At 45.9% G+C, this 19,988-nt stretch overlaps 2 protein-coding genes and 2 pseudogenes across 2 annotated transcripts; 2 read left to right on the top strand and 2 right to left on the bottom strand.

Moving 5' to 3' along the window:
- Positions 1 to 1,021: 1,021 nt before the first annotated feature.
- On the bottom strand, positions 1,022 to 1,998 carry LOC121450288 (annotated as a pseudogene).
- A 112-nt stretch (positions 1,999 to 2,110) lies between these two features.
- Positions 2,111 to 2,335, bottom strand: LOC121451093 (ubiquitin-like protein 5). Its single transcript, XM_041656595.1, has one exon. The coding sequence runs from the start codon at positions 2,333 to 2,335 to the stop codon at positions 2,111 to 2,113; it is 225 nt and encodes a 74-aa protein (XP_041512529.1).
- An 8,996-nt stretch (positions 2,336 to 11,331) lies between these two features.
- LOC121450287 lies at positions 11,332 to 12,754 on the top strand (annotated as a pseudogene).
- Positions 12,755 to 19,622: 6,868 nt separating this feature from the next.
- On the top strand, positions 19,623 to 19,988 carry Mymx (myomixer, myoblast fusion factor). The gene is made up of 2 exons (XM_041655252.1): positions 19,623 to 19,653; positions 19,720 to 19,988. Exon 2 carries the CDS (start codon positions 19,734 to 19,736, stop codon positions 19,986 to 19,988), a length of 255 nt encoding a protein of 84 aa, XP_041511186.1. The 5' UTR covers positions 19,623 to 19,653; positions 19,720 to 19,733.

Genomic DNA, 19,988 nt, shown 5'->3' with positions numbered 1-19,988 from the left:
TTTAATTAAATTCTTTAATTTGGGGGCAGAAGAGACGGCTCAGGGGATAAGAACATTGACTGCTCTTCCAAAGGATGCAGGTTCAGCTGGGAGGTGGTGGCGCATGCCTTTACTCCTAACACTAGAGAGGCAGAGGCACATTGATATCTGTGAGTTCGAGGCCAGCCTGGTCTACAAGAGCTAGTTCCAGGACAGGAACCAAAGCTACAGAGTAACCCTGTTTGAAAAACTAAAAAAAAAAAAAGTAAAAAAAAAAAAAATCCAGGGGGCTGGAGAGATGGCTCAGTGGTTAAGAGCATTGCCTGCTCTTCCAAAGGTCCTGAGTTCAATTCCCAGCAACCACATGGTGGCTCACAACCATCTGTAAAGAGGTCTGGCGCCCTCTTCTGGCCTTCAGGCATACAGACAGAATATTGTATACATTATAAATAAATAAATATTAAAAAAAAATCCAAGGATGCAGGTTTAATTCCCAGAACCCATGTTACAGCAATATATATATATTTTAAAAATATCAGCAAAAAAACTTTTAGAAACAGTAAAAAATATTCTGTTTTTAATTGTTTTAAGTTTTTTTAAATTGATTTTTATTGCGTTGTTCATTTTTCTCTGCTCCCCTCACTGCCTCTCCCCTACCCCAAGGTCCCCATGCTCTCAATATATTCAGGAGATCTGGTCTTTTTCTACTTCCCATATAGATTATATCTATGTATGCCTCTAAAAAACTTTTTGATCTTTAGTTTTGTTATAGTAATCTGATTGGTTCTGTTCGCCATGAAGTGTTTTCGCAAAGTTTAAAGCTGTGGGAATATAGTCGCTTGTATGTAGATAAAAGTCTCATGAAAGGGCTCAGTTGAGAGACTGCTCACTTGCCTATGACTTCTCTCCCGGGTGTTGCATGGCGCTTGGTAGTGGAACGTCCCACAGCAGCAGACACAGTAAAGAGGACGTTGCTGAGGGTGCCTTCCTTGATCCCATCTCCTCCTCTGGTTTCTTGGGTCTGTGATGTGGCTGTAGGGGCTCAGCTGTCACTGTCCTCACCATTCCCATACGCACCCAGCTGGCTCAAGGAGGAGGCCCCGAGTGTCTAGGGTGAAAGGTTGGCTGTCTTCCTGCTCCCGGGGGCACCCACGGTGGGCATCTGGAGCTGCTCTGAGCCTCCGTTGGCCTCTTCCTTCACCTTCTTTGGCACCACCAATCCGGCCAGCTGTGCCCTGCTGCCCACTGCCTCTGCCTTCCTCTTGGCCTTCAGACCCTCGTCCCGGATGGCTGTGAGGTTGGGTTGTGATGCTGAGCATGGTCGTGACGGCAAAGGGACGGCAAAGCTTCATCTTCTGAGTCGGGATCCTCCAGAAGCCTGTGCTGGCAGTGGCGAGCCTCCTCCAGCAAGGCCACAGTCTCAAGTTCAACTTCCTCCTCCTGCTGCTGTGGCTGGTGTTTATGTGACAGGCGGTGATGCAGCAGCATGGCCTCAAAGTCCACGTGTGGACTTTGCTGCTGGTTCAGCTCCTTCAGCTCCTGCAGATTTTCCAGCACCTCCACCTTCAGCTTCGAGTCTTTGGTGCGGTTCTCTAGGACCTTCATGGGGTTGTTCAGCTCCTCATCCTCGCGCTCCTTCTGCACACGCTTTTCCTCCTCCTCCAGGAGATTCTCGGCCTGGAAGCTGCTTGTGGCTCCATGCTCCATGGTGTAGTCCCTGTTCTCAGGGTCTGTCTTGAAGGTGATCTCGGCCAAGCAGCGCATGCACTTTTCGTAGAAGCAGAAGAGAGGCAGGCCCTGGCAGGCCTCGTTCTGGACGGTTTCCTTGCGCGCATTAAACTTCTTTCCCCTGTAGATGTATTCTCCACACGTCTTGCACCTCATATTGAAGGGGGCCATCAGTTGAACCACATACTGCTGGTCCTTGGGTCGCATGAGTTTTGGGATCTTTGACGGGTCGAAGTCAGGTGGGGAGTATTTGTCCAGAACTTTCCCTTCTGAGATGTTAGCTTCTGGAACAAAGCAGCACTGAACTTTTGATTCACATGAATGTTCAAAATGGGCATCAATACCAGTGTCAAAATGAGGGTGGGAGAGGAAGGCAAGGTAGGCAAGGAGAAGGAATTCCCGTCTACTGGTAATAAAGCTCCAGGTTCATCCCATCATGGATTTCATAATCTCCCAGAGACACGTGGTCCTTAAAAATCGTGTACCATTTTTTCAGGACTATCTTCGTCCACCGGGTGCCAGTTTGGGCCGCTATGAGTTTTTTCAAGTCCTGGACGGTATCATCGGTGTCACATTTGACGCGGACTTTCTTCCCCAGACGGTCATTGCAAACCACCTCAATCATCATCGTGGCTGGACCTCTAACCCCTCGAACATACAGAGGACACAACTCCTAGCTGGAATGCCGAGCCCTGAGTAGCAGTGTTCTTCAGTCCCCTCGGAATTTATTAGGACAGGCGCCGCAGTTTTCTTGACGTCACTTCCTGGGCTGGATTACTGACATACTTCACAGGCTTTAGCGTTCTCATTGGCTGTGGTATCTGACTCTTCAACCACGAATAGTACTTTCCAGGAATAGGAAAACCTAGGCCTCTGGTGGGAGCTCGAACAGTTTTTACAGACGGTTCTCCAAAAGGAAATTTTGGAGAAAAAGCTAGTTTCTCAAGGTCTATGTAGTATTCCAAACACCTGTTGGCAATGTCTCTGTCGAAGCAGCTGAAATAACAGCCTGTATTCTAGCATTACAAATGTTTCCTGATGAGCTGGGCGGTGGTGGCGCACGCCTTTAATCCCAGCACTTGGGAGGCAGAGGCAGGTGGATCTCTGTGAGTTCGAGACCAGCCTGGTCTACAAGAGCTAGTTCCAGGACAGGCTCCAAAACCACAGAGAAGCCGGGCGGTGGTGGCACACGCCTTTAATCCCAGCACTCGGGAGGCCGAGGCAGGCGGATCTCTGTGAGTTCGAGACCAGCCTGGTCTACGGAGCTAGTTCCAGGACAGGCTCCAAAGCCAGAGAGAAAACCTGCCTCGAAAAACCAAAAAAAAAAAAAAAAATATATATATATATATATATATATATATATATATATTAAAAAAAAAACACAGAGAAACCCTGTCTCCAAAAACCAAAAAAAAAAAAAAACAAATGTTTCCTGATGAGTCAATTAATTTATATACTGATAGTATTTACTTGCCTCAAATGATTGCTCCTTTTGAAACTGCTCCTTATATTTCTCCTGTGTCATGATAATACAACAACAATTATGCTGTCTATAATATTTATTATGGTCCAGGCACGATCCCATTTTTGTGAGTCATTTCAGAGGTCATACTCAATTACCTGGACATCTGACCCAGGGTAATCAACGCTCAGATGCATATACCCAAATATTATTTCCGGCCCCCCAAAAAAGGCTTCTAAACTCCATAAAAAATATCAATGAAATGCTCGTTCTTTGCAGCACCATACTGGTTTCTCCAGAGCCACTGCCTTAGAAATGACCCCCCAATGTTCTGCCTATGCTCCTTTTCATAACACAGCCATGGCTGGAGTTAATCCTCGTGGTCTTAGACCAAATGACACTTGGCAGACGGATGTTACCCACCTAGCCTCAGCTGGAAAGCTGAAATATATGCATGTTTCAGGTGATACTTGCTCTAAAGTAGTTTTTGCTTCGCTGCATAGTGGAGACAAAATGAAGGATGTGACAGCTCATTGCCTGCTGGCTTTTGCTTATATGGGCTTACTTAATGGTATTAAAACAGATAATAGTCCTGCATAGACTAGTGGAAAATTTCAAACCTTTTGTGTAAATAATGATATTAAACATATTCCAGGTATTCCATATAACCCTACTGGACAAGCTATAATAGAAAGAATGCATATGGTCATAAAACAGTATTGCATAAAAAATAAATAGGGGGAGTATATTCTCTCTCCCAATACACAATTGGCTTCTATTTTATTTATTCTAAATTTTTTAATTGTGGGTTGTGAGGGTCACCCGGCCATGGAAAGACATTGGAATAAAAGTTCTCATTCCTTAGATGAGTATGATGGAAAGACCTTATTACAGGACAACCGAAGGAGCCCACGCCCCTGTTGTCTCGGGTGAGAGGAGCTGTTTGTGTTTTTCCTCCAGGAACGGACAAGCCCATTTGGGTACCAGAGCGATATGTTTGGGCTGTGGAAAAGGATGGGAACTGATCCTGTAATGAGCCTGAGAATGTGGATAAATGAATTCGCATAAAGTTTGAGAAAGCTTGGAAAAGAATTGAGTAAAGTATGGTTTCTTGGTAGCAGCAATTTCTCAGGTCTGTTCTGCTTGCTAGAGGCCAGCAAGTGCTCTCATCTAAGAGAGGCTTCCTGGCTCAGCTTTGGCTGCAAAACCCTGCAGCTCTTTTAAGAGGTCCTGCCATGAAACACTTAAATGGTGTTGATGAAAAGCTGAATGCATGCTTTTCGGTTTTCAGCTGTAGCAGGAAAAGGCTGAGCAGTTTGAAAATGCTGGCTTTCTGGGCTGTCCTGCCAGGGGAAACTCTGACTCTTTTTTCATACAGGCAGTCCGACTACTGAGGTCTGTAAGCAGAATGCTGCAGCTTTTTAGCTTGCAGAGACCTTAAAACACCCCAGAGTTGTGGCAGTAAAAATAGCTACAGCCAGTACCTCTGCCATGAGGCTGGGTAGCTAAGGAATGTCCTGGATCCAGACCTCAAAGTCACGGCTTTAATCCTCCCCTAAAAGACGTGGTCAGAAAGAGAGATATAGTGTAAAGAGTGATTCAAAGACGAAGTAAACCTCTAAATGGTTTGCAGTGTGTTAAAAATATATGCAGGCTAAAGGTTAAAGTTCTTAAAAGTAAAGAAGAAAGAAAGAGAGTAGTTGGGTGTGGTGGTACACACCTTTAATCCCAACACTTGGGAGGCAGAGGTAGATTGACCTCTGTGACTTCAAGGTGTGGTAGCATGCAGCTTTAATCCCAAAGCCTGGGAGTCAGAGGCAAATGGATATCTGTGAATTCAAGGTGTGGTAGCACACACCTTTAATCCTAGCACTGGGGAGGCAGAGACCAGTGGATCTCTGTGAGTTCAAGGACAGCCTGGTCTACAGAGTTATTCCAGGACAAAGATATACAGAGAACCTGTCTCAAAAAGTAAAAGTAAAAATCAAAGAAATAGAAGTTAAAATAAAGCCTCATATATTTGGAAAAGACACATAGAATCTTGATACTGTATGCTATTATGCTCTCTTTGAATTGTTTGAATGCTGAGGAAGGAGCAATCTGCTAAAAGACTTTTGCTTACAAATCCTGCTGAACTAACCCAAAATAGATATTTTGAAAATACCTTGGCTTCAAAACTGAAGTCAAAATGTATTTTACTTTGGAGAAGAGATTTTGCTTTTGTTTCCAAAGAAAATGAGAGGCTGTGGATTCATTTTGAGTTAAGAAAAATCCAGTTTGAATAATGAAGACCACCTGAGAAATCTCTAGTAGGAACAGATGTCCCAGATGTCTGAGGCCAAAAGCAGCTTCTTTATTAACCAATGGTATTCACAGCTTCCAGAGGAGAATCCCACATTACAGAGGCAGGCAGATCACTGTGAGCTCAAGGCCAGCCTGGTCTACAAAGTGAGTTGCAGGACAACCAGAGCTACACAGAGAAACCCTGTCTCAAAAATCAAAATAAATAAATAAAAATAAAGGCTGCAAATAAATGATGGTTCCCTATAATGTTTCTGATTTCAGTGTTGTTTTAGCATCCCCTCTCGCCCTTAAACTTAGACATATACTCCATAAAAGGCACTTTACAGTTTTATGTGCAAAGAAGGGAATTCTTTAAGAAAAGAAAAATAAGTAGGGGCTAGTGCTGGGACCTAGCTAAACCTGGCTTTTTGACCATGCATGAGTTTCTGGGTTTGTTCCCTAGGATTGTATAACCTTGGTGTGGAACATGCCTGTAATCCCAGTATTCATGAGGAAAAAGCAGGATGATCAAATTGGAGGCCAGCCTGGGCTACTTGGGACTTGTCTGAAGAGAGAGGGGAGAGGATATATTAAATTCAATCTTCTAACATTAGTTAATCTTGCTGGCAGTGGTGGCACTGCAAAGGCAGCAGATCTCTGAGAGTTTGAGACCAGCCTGGACGACAGAGTGACGTCCAGGATAGTCAGGGCTACACTTGGAAACCCTGTTTCAGAAAATAATAAATAAATAAATACACCCCCTCAATCAATCTTTAAACCTGCTGTAAATTACGTCCACTGAGCAGTGTCACACAAAATGATCAAGAACCATGGGTGACATCTATGTATGACTCTCTCTCTTCAGACGCCTCCACCCATATCTTGGGTAAAGATTCCTTTTTCTGTGTCTTTTTCTCTTGATGACTGTCCCTAAATCTCTACTTAATAAACTCATATCCTGCTGGGCATGGTGACACACACTAATTGTTCCAGCATTTGGGAGGCAGAGGCAGGAGGATTACTGTGAGTTCAAGGACAGCCGGACTTAGATAGTGTGTTCAATGATAGCCAGGACTATGTAGAAAAGTCCTATACCAAAGAACAAAAATAATGAAGAAACAAACTTGCGTTCTTTGCTTCACTCTGACGTATTCCTACTGTGCAGTCAGGGAAAGGACTGCAGTAGCATAGGGTGGGGATGGTTGGGGGGACATGTTCAGTTTCAATTTCACTTTTGAGACAGGGTCTCATGTTGCCTCAAACTCAGTATGTAGATGAATAATGGTGTTGAATTTCCACTCCTTCTGCTTCTACCTCCCGGGTGCTAAATGACAACCGCGAGCACCAGACTTGGTTTATATGATCCTGGGAATCAAACACAGGGTTTTGCTGCATGGGAGGCAAATGCTGTACTCACTGAGCAATATCTCCAACCTTCACAGCAAAAGCTTTGAACAACAGCAAGGGCAGCCTTATCAGGGACTTGGGTGTCAAAACTTACTATGACCAAGAAGCAGGGATGGTGACTTTTAGACCAAGTCTAGGCAGTGTGGGCAAACACAAGGCAGGCTACCAGCCCCTTCTCTAAACACAACAGTTTTCTGCGCTCAGATTGATAGATCTGCAACCAGCTACCTAAATGGAGCATGTGTCTGAGCAGAGCAACTGGGTAGATGCGCAGTGAATGGTGGTTCCTCCAAGGTGGAGGTGTCTCCCACCGGTAACCTCAGACAGTCCCAAGCCCACAGCAGGCATCTGGGCAGGACATGCTGAAGTGCTATACGATGAGTAGATAGGACCGAAGGAGGCAGAGGTTGCTGGAAAGGGTGACTATAACAGACAGGTGGGGCATGGATGTCACTGGGAAAAGTTGCTGGGATCAGAAGGGGGAGGCCCAGGGCTGTGTGTACAGAGTGCAACCACTGTACCCACAGAGCCAGCTGTCAGCCACTCAAGCTCAGCCAACAGCCTAAGGATCAGGGCGACACCCTATGTCAGCTGCTGGGTCTAGACAGCTGCTTCTAGGACAGTGGGAGGGGAGGTGGGAGGTCAGAGTCTGTGAGAGGACCCGAGGAAAGACAAGCTGAACGTATTCCATGAGGGGAGAGAAAACAACATAAACCACAAGCCCTAGGGGAAAACATATAAGATTGATTCAGCAAGACTCTAATGGGGAATGCACATACATTACTACAGAGTCCAAAAGAGGGTTCTTAAAAACCTGCAGAGTGTGCCCTGGAACAGTCAGGAGTGCCACTTTACAAGTGATACAAGGAGATTTGCTCTCCTCCAGATTCATCTAGAGGTTCAAGGCATTTTTTTTCAAAAAAATTACAAGAGGAAAAAAAACACTGCCACATTAAAGCCACATCAAAATATTTTATGCATTTCTAGCCAAGTACCAAACAGTGACTTGTGTTTTCTTTTCTTTCTGGGTCTGAGTAAGCTGGTCATAAAAATGTGTTATGAAGATCTGGTTATGGCGGTGTAATGTTTATAACCCCAGAATTTGGGGGGTAGAGGCAGTGTAATGTTTATAACCCCAGAATTTTTAAGGATAGAGGCAGGAGAATCAAGAGTGCAAGGTCATCCTCACTTAAAGTTCATTGCCACCAAGCCTGAGGAAATAAGCAGGAGAACCAAGTCCCACAAGCTCTCCTCTGCCCTCCTGTCTTTCCTAGGTTCTTATTGTTGTGATAAACACCAAAAGAAACGTGGGGAGGAAAAGGCTTACTCTAGCTTACAGTTCTAAGTCACAGTCCATCACTGAAGGAAGTCAGGGCAAGAACTCAAGGCCCGAACCTGGAGGTGTGGGTTGTATCAGGCCCCAGAGAAGTGCTGCTTACTGGCTTGTTCCCATGGCTTGCTCAACCTGCTTTCTTATACCATGGAGGACCACCTGACCAGGGATGGCACCATCCCTGCCTGCCATGGGCTGGGCCCTCCCAAGTCAAAAATTAATGAAGAATATGCACCAGCGGGCAGTGGTGGCAAAGGCCTTTAATCCAAGCATTTGGGAGGCAGAGGAAGCTGGATCTCTGAGTTCGAGGCCAGACTGGTTTAATGGGAAAAAGAAAACCGAACAGTGTAAACAACCAGTAAACAGGAATTTGTGCGTGTGTGTGAGTGTGGGGTTTTTCAAGACAGGGTTTCTCCGTGTAGCTTTGGCTGTCTTGAAACTCACTCTGTAGAGATCTGCCTGCCTCTGCCTCCCAAGTGCTGGTATTAAAGACATTTGCTACCATGCCCAGCTGGGAACATTTTCTTATAATGGACCTAATAGGTGTGTTGGCACAACACAAGCACTATAGCACATTCCTGCTGCCCCATAAGAACAAGATTAAGGGAGCTGGAGAGATGGCTCAGTGGTTATGAGCACTGGTTCCTCTTCCAAAGCACCTGGGTTCAATTCCCAGCACCCACTTGATAGTTTACAACTGTCTGTAGCTTCAGTTCCAAGGTGATCTGATAATCTCAAACAGACATATACGCAGGCAGAATACCAATACCCATAAAATAAATCATTTTTTAAAATGTATTCTATTGTGCATTCAAACATTTCAAAGAGAGCATAATAGCATATAGTATCAAGATTCTCTGTGTATTTTCCATCTATATGCGGCTTTATTTTAACCTCTAAATTCTCTATACATCTTTGTCCTGGAATAACTATGTAGACTAGGCTGTCCTTGCCTTCCTAGTGCTAGGATTAAAGGTGTGAATAACTCTGTAGATCCACCCGACTCTGCCTCCTCAGTGGTAGGATTAAAGGTGTGAGCAACCACACCTTGAACTCACAGATATCCATCAGTCTCTGCCTCCCAGGTATTGGGATTAAAGGTACATACTACCACACCTTGAAGTCACAGAGGTCAGTCTACCTCTGCCTCCCAAGTGTTGGGATTAAAGGTGTGTACCACCACACCCAACTACTCTTTCTCTCCTCTTTACTTTTAAGAACTTTAACCTTTAGCCTGCCAATATTTTTAATACACTGTAAGCCATTTAGAGGTTTTCTTCGTCTTTGACTCTCTCTTTACTGTATTTCTCTCTTTCTGACTACATGAATCTTTATGGAGAGGATTAAAGCCGTGACTTTGAGGTCTGGATCCAGCCCATTCCTTAGCTTCCCAGCCTAATGGCAGATGTACTGGCTGTAGACATTTTTATTGCCACCACTCTATGGTGTTTGAAGGTCCCTGCTGGCAAGCAAGCTGCAGCATTCTGCTAACAGACCACATTAAATCCGGCTGGCTGCCTGCCTGAAAAAAGAGTCAGAGTTTGCCCTGGCAGGACAGTCCAGAAAGCCAGTATTTTCAAATGGGGCAGCTTTTTTCCTGCTGTGGCTAAAAACTGAAAAGCATGCATTCAGCTTTTCATCAACACTATTTAAGTGTTTCATGGCAGGACCTTTTAAAAGAGTTTCAGGGTTTTGCAGCTAAAGCTGAGTCAGGAAGCCTGTCTTCGATGAGAGGAACACATGCTTGCCACTAGCAAGCAGAGCAGACCTGAGAAATTGCTGCTACCAAGAAAACATGCTTTACTCGATTCTTTCCAAGCTTTCTGTGGATTCAGTGATCCACATTATCAGCCTCATCACAGGATCATATGTTCCACAGCCCGAACATATCGCTCTGGTACCCAAATGTGCTCATCTGTTCCTAGAAAAAGAACACAAACAGCTCCTCTCACCCTAGCCAACAGGGGCGTGGGCTCCTTCCGTTGTCCTGTAAGAAGGTCTTTCCATCATACCCATCCTAAGTACTGAGCATTTCATTCCAATGTCTTTCCATGGCTGAGTGACCCTCATGATCCACATTTAAGAAATTTAGAATAAATAAAATAGAAGCCAATTGTTTATTGGGAGAGAGAATATACTCCCAACTATTTCTTTTTGTGGAATACTGTTTTATGACCATATGCACTCTTTCTACTATAGCTTGTCCAGCAGGCTTATATGGAATACCTGCCAGATGTTTAATATCATTACTTACACAGAAGGTTTGAAATTTTCCACTAGTCTATGCAGGACCATTATCTGTTTTAATAACGTTAGGTAAGCCCATATAAGCAAAGGCCAGCAGGCAATGAGCTGTCACATCCTTCATTTTCTCTCCACTCTGCAGAGAAGCAAAAAGTACTTTAGAGCAAGTATCAACTGAAACATGCACGTATTTCGGCTTTCCAGCTGAGGGTAGGTGGGTAACATCCATCTGCCAAATGTCATTCGGTCTAAGACCACGAGGATTAACTCCAGCCATGGCTGTGTTATGAAAAGGAGCACAGGCAGAACATTGGGAGATCATTTCTAAGGCAGTGGCTCTGGAGAAACCAGTATGGTGCTGCAAAGAACTTGCATTTCATTGATATTTTTTATGGAGTTTAGAAGCCTTTTTGGGGGGGGGCTGGAAATAATATTCGGGTATATGCATCTGAGAGTTGATTACCCTCGGTCAGAGGTCCAGGTAATTGAGTATGACATATCATATGACTCACAAAAATAGGATCCCTCCTGGACCATAATAAATATTGTAGACAGCATAATTGTTGTTGTATTATTGGGACACAGGAGAAATATAAGGAGCAGTTTCTAAAGGAGCAATCATTTGAGACAAGTAAATACTATCAGTATATAAATTAATTGACTCATCAGGAAACATTTGTAATGCTAGAATACTGGCTGTTATTTCAGCTGCTTCGACAGAGACATTGCCAACAGGTGTTTGGAATACTACATAGACCTTGAGAAACTAGCTTTTTCTCCAAAATTTCCTTTTGGAGAACCGTCTGTAAAAACTGTTCGAGCTCCCACCAGAGGCCTAGGTTTTCCTATTCCTGGAAAGTACTATTCGTGGTTGAAGAGTCAGATACCACAGCCAATGAGAACGCTAAAGCCTGTGAAGTATGTCGGTAAGCCAGCCCAGGAAGTGACGTCAAGAGAACCTTGGTTCCTGTCCTAATAAATTCCGAGGGGACTGAAGAACACTGCTTCTCAGGGCTTGGCGTTGGAACTAGGAACTGTGTCCTCTGTATGTTCGAGGGGTTAGAGGTCCAGCCACCGATGACACCGTCCGGAACTTGAAAAAACTCATAGCGGCCCAAACTGGCACCCGGTGGACGAAGATAGTCCTGAAAAAATGGTACACAATTTTTAAGGACCACGTGTTTCTGGGAGATTATGAAATCCATGATGGGATGAACCTGGAGCTTTATTACCAGTAGACGGGAATTCCTTCTCCTTGCCTACCTTGCCTTCCTCTCCCACCCTCATTTTGACACTGGTATAGATGCCCATTTTGTACATTCACGTGAATCAAAAGTTTAGTGCTGCTTTGTTCCTGAAGCGAATATCTCAGAACTGAAAGTTCTAAACAAATACTCCCCACCTGACTTCGACCCGTCCAAGGTCCCGAAACTGAAGCGACCCAAGAACCGGCAGTATGTGGTTTGAATGATGGCCCCCTTCAACATGAGGTGCAAGACATGTGGAGAATACATCTACAGGGGGAAGAAGTTTAATGCACGCAAGGAAACCGTCCTGAACGAGGCCTGCCTGGGCCTGCCTCTCTTCTGCTTCTACATCAAGTGTACGTGCTGCTTTGCCGAGATCACCTTAAAGACAGACCCTGAGAACAGGGACTACACCGTGGAGCATGGAGCCACAAGCAGCTTCCAGGCCGAAAAGCTCCTGGAGGAGGAGGAAAAGCGTGTGCAGAAGGAGCGTGAGGTGAGGAGCTGAACAACCCCATGAAGGTCCTAGAGAACTGCACCAAAGACTCGAAGCTGGAGATGGAGGTGCTGGAAAACCTGCAGGAGCTGAAGGACCTGAACCAGCGGCAGGCACACGTGGACTTTGAGGCCATGCTGCCGCAGTACTGCCTGCTGCAGGAACAGCAGCCACAGCAGCACGAGGAGGAAGATGAGCTTGAAACTGTGGCTTTGCTGGAGGAGGCTCGCCACCACCACTGCCAGTGCAGGCTTCTGGAGGATTCCGACTCAGAAGGTGAAGCTCTGCCTTCCTGACCATGCTCAGTAGCAAAAGCCAGCCCCACAGACATTCTGGACGAGGCACCAAAGGCCAAGAGGAAGGCAGAGGCAGTGGGCAGCAGGACACAGCTGCCGGATTGGTCGTGCCAAAGAAAGTGAAGGTGGAAACCAGCGGGGGCTCAGAGCAGCTCCAGATGCCTGCCGTGGGTTCCCCTTGAGAACAGGAAGACAGCCAACCTTGCACCCCAGACACCCGGGGCCTCTTCCCTGAGCCAGCTGGGTTCATATGGGGACAGCGAGGACAGTGACAGCTGAGCCCCTACAGCAACATCACAGACCCAAGAAACCAGAGGAGGAGATGGGATCAAGGAAGGCACCTTCAGCAAGGTCCTCTTGACCGCGTTTGCTGCGGTGGGACCTCCAATTGGCCAGGACTCATTTGGTCCCAACATTCTTGCTTCCCGTTACAGCAGTGAGAGAAGTCCTTGGCAAGGTCAGCGGTCTCTCACTGAACCCGTACTCCTGAGACTTTTATGTACACAACAAGACAATCTACTTATTCTCTGTGCTCTTCTGTGTATCTTCCGCCCCTACTTTGTCTCTCGTTCCAGGAAGCCCCGTGATGCTATTCCTTTCTGTAGCTCATGGGCCACAATGTTTTTTTCCATATAGAACTCTCATGAGTCCATACGTAATTAAAATTGATTTCCCCAATCAATCTGTTTTCTGATCAGTTTAATTTATACACTAGGCTAAGAATTTTGGAAAGTCAAGGGACACAGCAAAGCCTTAGGCAGAATTTACTGTTCTCTGAGGCATAATTAAGGAACTGTAAGGAGGCCAGGCCTGCCTGGAGTAGACAGTAAGAGGGGCAAGAATCAGAGGCTGGGGACTGGAGAGATGGCTCCGTGGTTCAAAGCAGTTAGCATCCCTTGCAGAGGAACCAGGTTCAGTTCCCAGCATCCACATGGTGGTTCACAACCATGTGGAACTCCAGCTCCAGAAGATCTGATGTCCTCTTCTGGCCTCAGCAGGCACTGCATGCATGCAGTTCATAAATATACCTGTAGGCAAAACCCTCATATCCATGAATTAAAAATAAATAAGTAGGGGCTGGAGAGAAGGCCAGTAGTTAGAGTACTAACTGCTCTTCCAGAGAATCTGGGATTTGGTTCCCAGCACCCACATGGTGGCTCACAAATGTCTGTAAAATTCCAGTTCCAGGGGATCTGATGCCTTTTTCTGGCCTCCATGGGCAATCCTGTAGTTTATAGACATCCTCACAGACACACAAAAACAAAACATAAATAGACCTAAAATAATTATAATAATTTTTGTTTTGTTTTGTTTTTTTGAGACAGGGTTTCTCTGTATCTTTATAGCCTGTTCTGGAACTAGCTCTTGTAGACCAGGCTGGCCTCGAACTCACAGAGATCCGCCTGCCTCTGCTCCCCCGAGTGCTGGGATTAAAGGCGTGTGCCACCTCCCCCTGGCTCATCATACGTTTTTAAAGGAAAAGAAATTATGAATATCCTTACAAATCCATAAAACATTTTTAGGGGAATTAGAAACGAAATCAGGAAGAAATGAATCAGGAAGGGAGGTCACATAATCTATGGCCCCTGCGGGTGATACCAGGACCCTTTGGGGGTTTTTTAGTGTTTGTTTTTGTTTATGTTTTGGCTTGGTTTGCCTGGTTCAGAGCTGGGAGTGAAACCTTGGTCCTCAAATTCTGTCGGTGAGAGGCCCAAAACTGAGCTATACATCCTGAAACCCTGGCCTTAACTGCTAAGGCCTTAACTTGACTTAAAGATGAGGTGGGGACCATGGGCCGTTGGATGAGAGGAGGGCAGATTCAATTCATGCTTTCTAAAAACCATTTGGACCATGAAAGATGAGTAGGGACATAGCCTAATGGCTACTGCAGTAATCCTAGAGAGAGTTCTCAGGAGAGCAGTTACAATAGCATCAGAGACTCTGCAGCCACAGGCTAGATAAAGTAATCAGTGGTAAAGGGGTGGAGACACTCACTGCTCCTTGTCTGGAGGCACTTGAGGAGTTAGTTCCCTTGATCCTCTGGGCCCCAGATTCTAGAGACTGCCACTCAGGAAAAGCCTTTGACACAGAAAAGAGTTTCATAAAAATCAGCATGAAGCAAAGTTGAAGTTTATTAAAGGACATTTTTAGCAGATTGAAGAACAGGGATTAATAGAGAGGAACTCAGGGGAAAAGTGAAACATAAGTGTGGGTATGATTTTCCCAAAGGGGGACACACACACGCACACGCACGCACACACACACACACACACACACACACAGAAACATAGTTTTGGTGGTTTTTAAAGCTATTATGTTTCAATCCTAATCATTCAAATGAGATCACAGGACAGTTCCTGAAATATGCAGGGAAGATCAGAGCAGATCAGAGGAAACACTAGGTCAGGATTAGCGATATTGTTCACTTGATAGAGTGAATCGCTGGGTTTGATCCCTAGCACCACATAAACCAGGGATGCTGGTGCAACCCTGTAATCCTAGCACATTGGAGATAGAGACAAGAGGATAAGAAGTTCAAAACCATCCTTGCTACAAGTCAGTTCATGGTTGTGATGGCTTGAATAGGTGTAGCCCCATACACTCACGTCTTTAAATGCTTGGCCCATAGGGAGTGGCACTATTAGGAGGTGTGGCCTTGGAGTAGGTGTGTCACTGCAGAGGTGGGCTTTGAGGTGTCCCCTATGCTCAAGCCATGCCCAATATGACAGTTACTTACCGTTGCCTGTGGATCAAGATGTAGAACTGTTCTGCTTCTTCTCCAGCACCAGGTCAGCCTGCACCACACCATGCTTCTCACCATGATGATAGTGGACTAAATCCACGAAACTGTAAGCCACACCAATTAAATGTTTTCCTTTATGATAGTTTTCCTTTATGATAGCCACAGTCATGGTGTCTCTTCACAGCAGTAGAAACCCGAACCAAGGCAAAGACTAACCTGGCTATGTAAGATCCTGTCTGGAAAATAAAACAAAAATCCCACCTGATCCCGGGGATGTAGGAGGTCAGGGTAGCTTCGCTGTGAACCAAGGTGAGTCGTCTTCTTTGTGAGAGTCCCACAAAATATCTGGGGAAAAGTGAGGCCCTAACCGAGATCATATGAATCAAGGTGTTAAGTTTTGTTTATTGCCATTTCAACATTTTTATTTGAAAACATAGATATATAAAAAAAATATTGTCCCCCTGCGGGCAGCTTTCACAGCAAGTGTTGTTAATCATGCTGGAATTCCTGCTTTTCAGCAGCGAGAGCTTTAACTGGACTCTAAATGAGGGGTTCCTTTCCGTTCTCATGCTCCCATAATTCTCCCTTGGTATCCCAGCTTGAGCTCTCTGCCACTGAGCTACACCCTCAGCCCCAGATTTCTTTATGGTCCAGACTGGCCTCAAACTCTATGGAGCCCAGGAAAGTCTTGAACTGTTCATCCTCCTGTCTCCACCTTCCAAATGTTGGAATTTTAAGTATAAGCCACCATACCTTGTTCACAGGTTCCATTTTTTTAAAAGATCTGATTTTGGGGGCTGGAGAGATGGCTCAGTGGTTAAGAGCAGTGGCTGCTCTTCCAGAAGACCCGGTTTCAATTCCCATCACCCACATTAAAAATTATCTGATTTTATTTAATTATATTTTTCTTTTTCTTGAGACAGGGTTTCTCTGTGTAGTCCTGGCTGTCCTGGAACCTGATCTGTAGACCAGACTGACCTTATACTTAGAGATCCACCTGCCTCTGCCTCCTACCTGCCTCTGCCTCCCAAGTGCTAGGATTATAGGCATTTTTTTTTAAGGTGAGTGTACAGTGGCCCTTGCTTATAATCCCAGAAAGGCAGAGGCAGGCAGATCTTCAAGAGTCAGCTTGGTCTACATACTGGACCTAGGACAGCTAGGGCTATGTAGAATTCTTTGTTTTGTTTTTAATAAATTGTGTGTGTGTGTGTGTGTGTGTGTGTGTGTGTGTGTGTCTTGTCTGATTGTGAGTGCAGTACCAGTGGAGGCCAGGAGATGTTGGATCCCCTGAAGCTGCAGTGGATGTGAGACACCCGGCATGGATGCTGGGAACAGAACTCAGGTCCTCCTGGGGAACAGTGTGTGCTTTTAACTGCTGAGCTGTCCCTCCATCTTCCCAATCCATTTTGAAAGTTAATCCATGCAGATTTACTAATGAGCAGAAACAGCATCAGGAAGCAAGGAATCTAGGGAAACACCCCGAATCACTGGAAAATGCAACCCCCAGTTACAGAAGGTGGGGAAACCTGCGGAAAGGGCAGGCCTGTCCATTCATCCTGTGACCCTGACGGGGTACTTGGACCCTCAACCTCAGGTCCCTCACTTCTGAGACAGCTGTAACTGATGCTTCCTCCAAGGTGGAGAAGAGATTGAGCAGGATCAGCAGCAGGCTGATGAGGGTGGTTTGAGGGGTGGGGGTTGGGCTGGGTGGGGCAAACTTGTGACTACTGAACCTGATCTCAGAAGGAAGAGAGCAATTGGATGCCTGGAAATCTGCCTTCTTGCCACTGTCCATGTTTTCCTTCTTATTATTTTTTTTAATTTATTTATTTATTAAAGATTTCTGTCTCTTCCCCGCCACCGCCTCCCATTTCCCTCCCCTCCCCCTCCTTCTTATTCTTTAACACGGTCTCCTCCAGGGTCTTTGATGATGATGGGTACAGTTAATGACAAGCGACCATATTCCCACAGCTTTGAAGTTTGCAAAAACACTTCATGGCAAACAGAACCTATCGGATGACTATATCAAACTAAAGATTAAAAAATTTTTAGAGACATACATAGATCTAATCTACATGGGAAGTAGAAGAAGACGAGATCTCCTGAGTAAATTGAGAGCATGGGGACCTTGGAGGAGGGTTGAAGGGGAGGGGAGAGGCTGAGAGGGGAGCAGAGAGAAATGTAGAGTGCAATAAAAATCAATTTAAAAAAACTTAAAACAATTAAAAACAGAAAAGATTTTTTTAAATATCTATTTATTTATTATGTATACAATATTCTGTCTGCGTGTGTGTCTACAGGCCAGAAGAGGGCACCAGACCTCATCACAGATGGTTGTGAGCCACCATGTGGTTGCTGGGAACTGAACTCAGGACTTTTGGAAGAGCAGGAAATGCTCTTAACCACTGAGCCATCTCTCCAGCCCAGAAAAAAAAAAAAATTTACTGTTCCAAAAAGCTTTTTTTTACTGAGATTTTTAAAAATATTTTTATTTTTTAATGAGTATTGAGTGGTGTGTTGCCTGCATGTATGTCTGCGTGAAAGGTGTCAGATTCTCTGGAACTAGAGTTACAGTTGTGAGCTGCCACATGGGTGCTGGGAATTGAACTTGCATCCTTTGGGTTTTCTTTTTTTTTTTTAGTTTTCTGAGACAGGGTTTCTCTGTGGCTTTGGAGCCTGTCCTGGAACTAGCTCTTGTAGACCAGGCTGGCCTCGAACTCACAGAGATCCACTTGCCTCTGCCTCTCGAGTGCTAGGATTAAAGGCATGTGCCACCACTGCCCTGCTGAACCTGCATCCTTTGGAAGAGCAGTCAATTCTTAACCCCTGAGCCGTCTCTTCTGCCCCCAAATTAAAGAATTTAATTAAATCAATTGAGGACAAGAGGGACGTCAATCCACCAAAAGTCGTATCATTTTCCTTCTGCCATGTCCTTTTGATCTGGACTGCTTCCAGAAGCTGCTACCCACCACCAGGGTGACTCTTCCTGCATCAGTTAAGGCAATCAGGATGTCCTTCAGGAGAGGCTCCCTACTTAGATCACTTTAATTTGTGGCAAGTTGACATTAAAGCCAACCCTAATAACCACTATCTCTCCTGAATCCAGCCTTGAATTACAGCACCTTTCTGAGGAGAATGAAATTCTTCTGAAGACTTATTTATTCATGTATTTCATGTATATGAGTCTCTCTTCATGCACACCAGAAAAGGGAATCTGATCCCATCACAGAGGGTTGTGAGCCACCATGTGGTTGGTGGGAATTGAACTCAGGACCTCTGGGGAGCAGTCAAGTGCTCTTAACCGCTGAGCCATCTCTCCAGCCCTGAGAACACAATTCTTAAAATAAAAGAATACAAAACCAAATTCAGGTCATACACCCAACCAGACATAGCTGAAACTCCTCTCTCTCTCTCTCTCTCTCTCTCTCTCTCTCTCTCTCTCTGTGTGTGTGTGTGTGTGTGTGTGTGTGTGTGTTTGACCTCGTTTAGTCTAAGGTAGCGGGATGACTGGAGAACGTCTTGAACTGCATGTCCCTCCTCCTGTTCAGGAGTGGACATGCCATTTGGCTATGACAGGAGCTGTGGGTCCCACCCTCTGCCTCTGAAGATGGGCTACAGAGAGCCCAAAGGCCCTCACTGGCTTGGTCCCTGGAGTAGCATGGAAGGGGTGAGGAAGTGTGTCTGTACACAGCGTTACTGAATCTGAGGTATCAACCACTGCTGTCGTCTTCTGTGCTTCCTCCTGTTCTTTCTCCACTTCCAGAGGTAACACATAAAGTGACCAGAGCCCAGAAGAGTCCACACACTTCAGGTTACAGAGCTGACTCTGAGCTCCGTCTTTCCCAGGGGAATTCCTGCATGTGTCCCCTCCTTCCTTCCCAGACTGGAAGAGGGACCAGCTGTACTCTTTCTGCCAGGTGCCAGAACACAGCTGTTCCCTCATTGTAGCCCTCCACACCCAAGTGAGCTGAGCAGGGGGGAGACTAAAGGGGGTGGGGCTACCTCTTGCTAGCCAGTGATGCTGTGTCCACAGTAGGCAAATGCATCAGGAGATTGATTTGGAGCAGCAGTTCTGACTGGTGAGAGCCACCACTGACCGGTTAGAGGTGGTGAATGGGAGGGCAAGGAGTAGAGGCCTCGGGTTAGAATATGCAAAGGTGTGTGTGTGTGTGTGTGTGTGTGTGTGTGTGTGTGTGTGTGTGCGCGCGCGCGCGCGTGTGTGTAGAGGGGTTGATTAAAGGAAGTGGGTACTGGACAGTAACAGTGCCAGGGAAGGCCAGAACAGCAAGCTGTAGCCCCAGCTCCCCCGCACCCTGGGGCTCAGTTCCCATCCGGGCTAACAGTAAATTAACCCCCTGAGCCAGCTGTCTTGGTGCGAGAAAGGATTGCACCAAAGCAAAACTAATCCATGAGCTGAAGGCTAGGAAGCACAGAGGTATGAGCTGAAGGGAGGACTCCTGTCCGCCCGCGATGTAGTCTAGAACCTGGGTTCCCTTTGCAGGTCCAGGCTCTGCCATGCCCTCTCCGCTTCTCCCGTTGCTGCTTCGTTCGCTGCTCTCCCGCCTCCTGCTGCCTGTTGCCCGCCTGGCCCGCCAGCACCTCCTGCCCCTGCTGCGCCAACTGGCCCGCCGACTGAGCTCCCAAGACGTGAGAGAGGCTTTGCTGGGCTGTCTGCTGTTTGTCCTCAGCCAGCAACAGCCACCGGATGCTGGAGAGACCTCCAGAGTGGACCACTCCCAAAGGAAGCAGAGATTGGGCCCCCAGAAGTGA

Source organism: Microtus oregoni, unplaced genomic scaffold (genome assembly GCF_018167655.1).
Source record: "Microtus oregoni isolate MIOR12 unplaced genomic scaffold, Mior012 000007F_ref0000211, whole genome shotgun sequence".
Lineage (NCBI taxonomy): Eukaryota > Metazoa > Chordata > Mammalia > Rodentia > Cricetidae > Microtus > Microtus oregoni.
The sequence above is the reverse complement of the archived record's forward strand: the minus strand, read 5'-3'. Positions and strand labels throughout refer to the sequence as shown.

Coding starts and splice junctions, on each gene's coding strand:
- LOC121451093 (XM_041656595.1), bottom strand. CDS start 2,335: ATGATGATTGAGGTGGTTTGCAATGACCGTCTGGGGAAGAAAGTCCGC.
- Mymx (XM_041655252.1), top strand. CDS start 19,734: ATGCCCTCTCCGCTTCTCCCGTTGCTGCTTCGTTCGCTGCTCTCCCGC.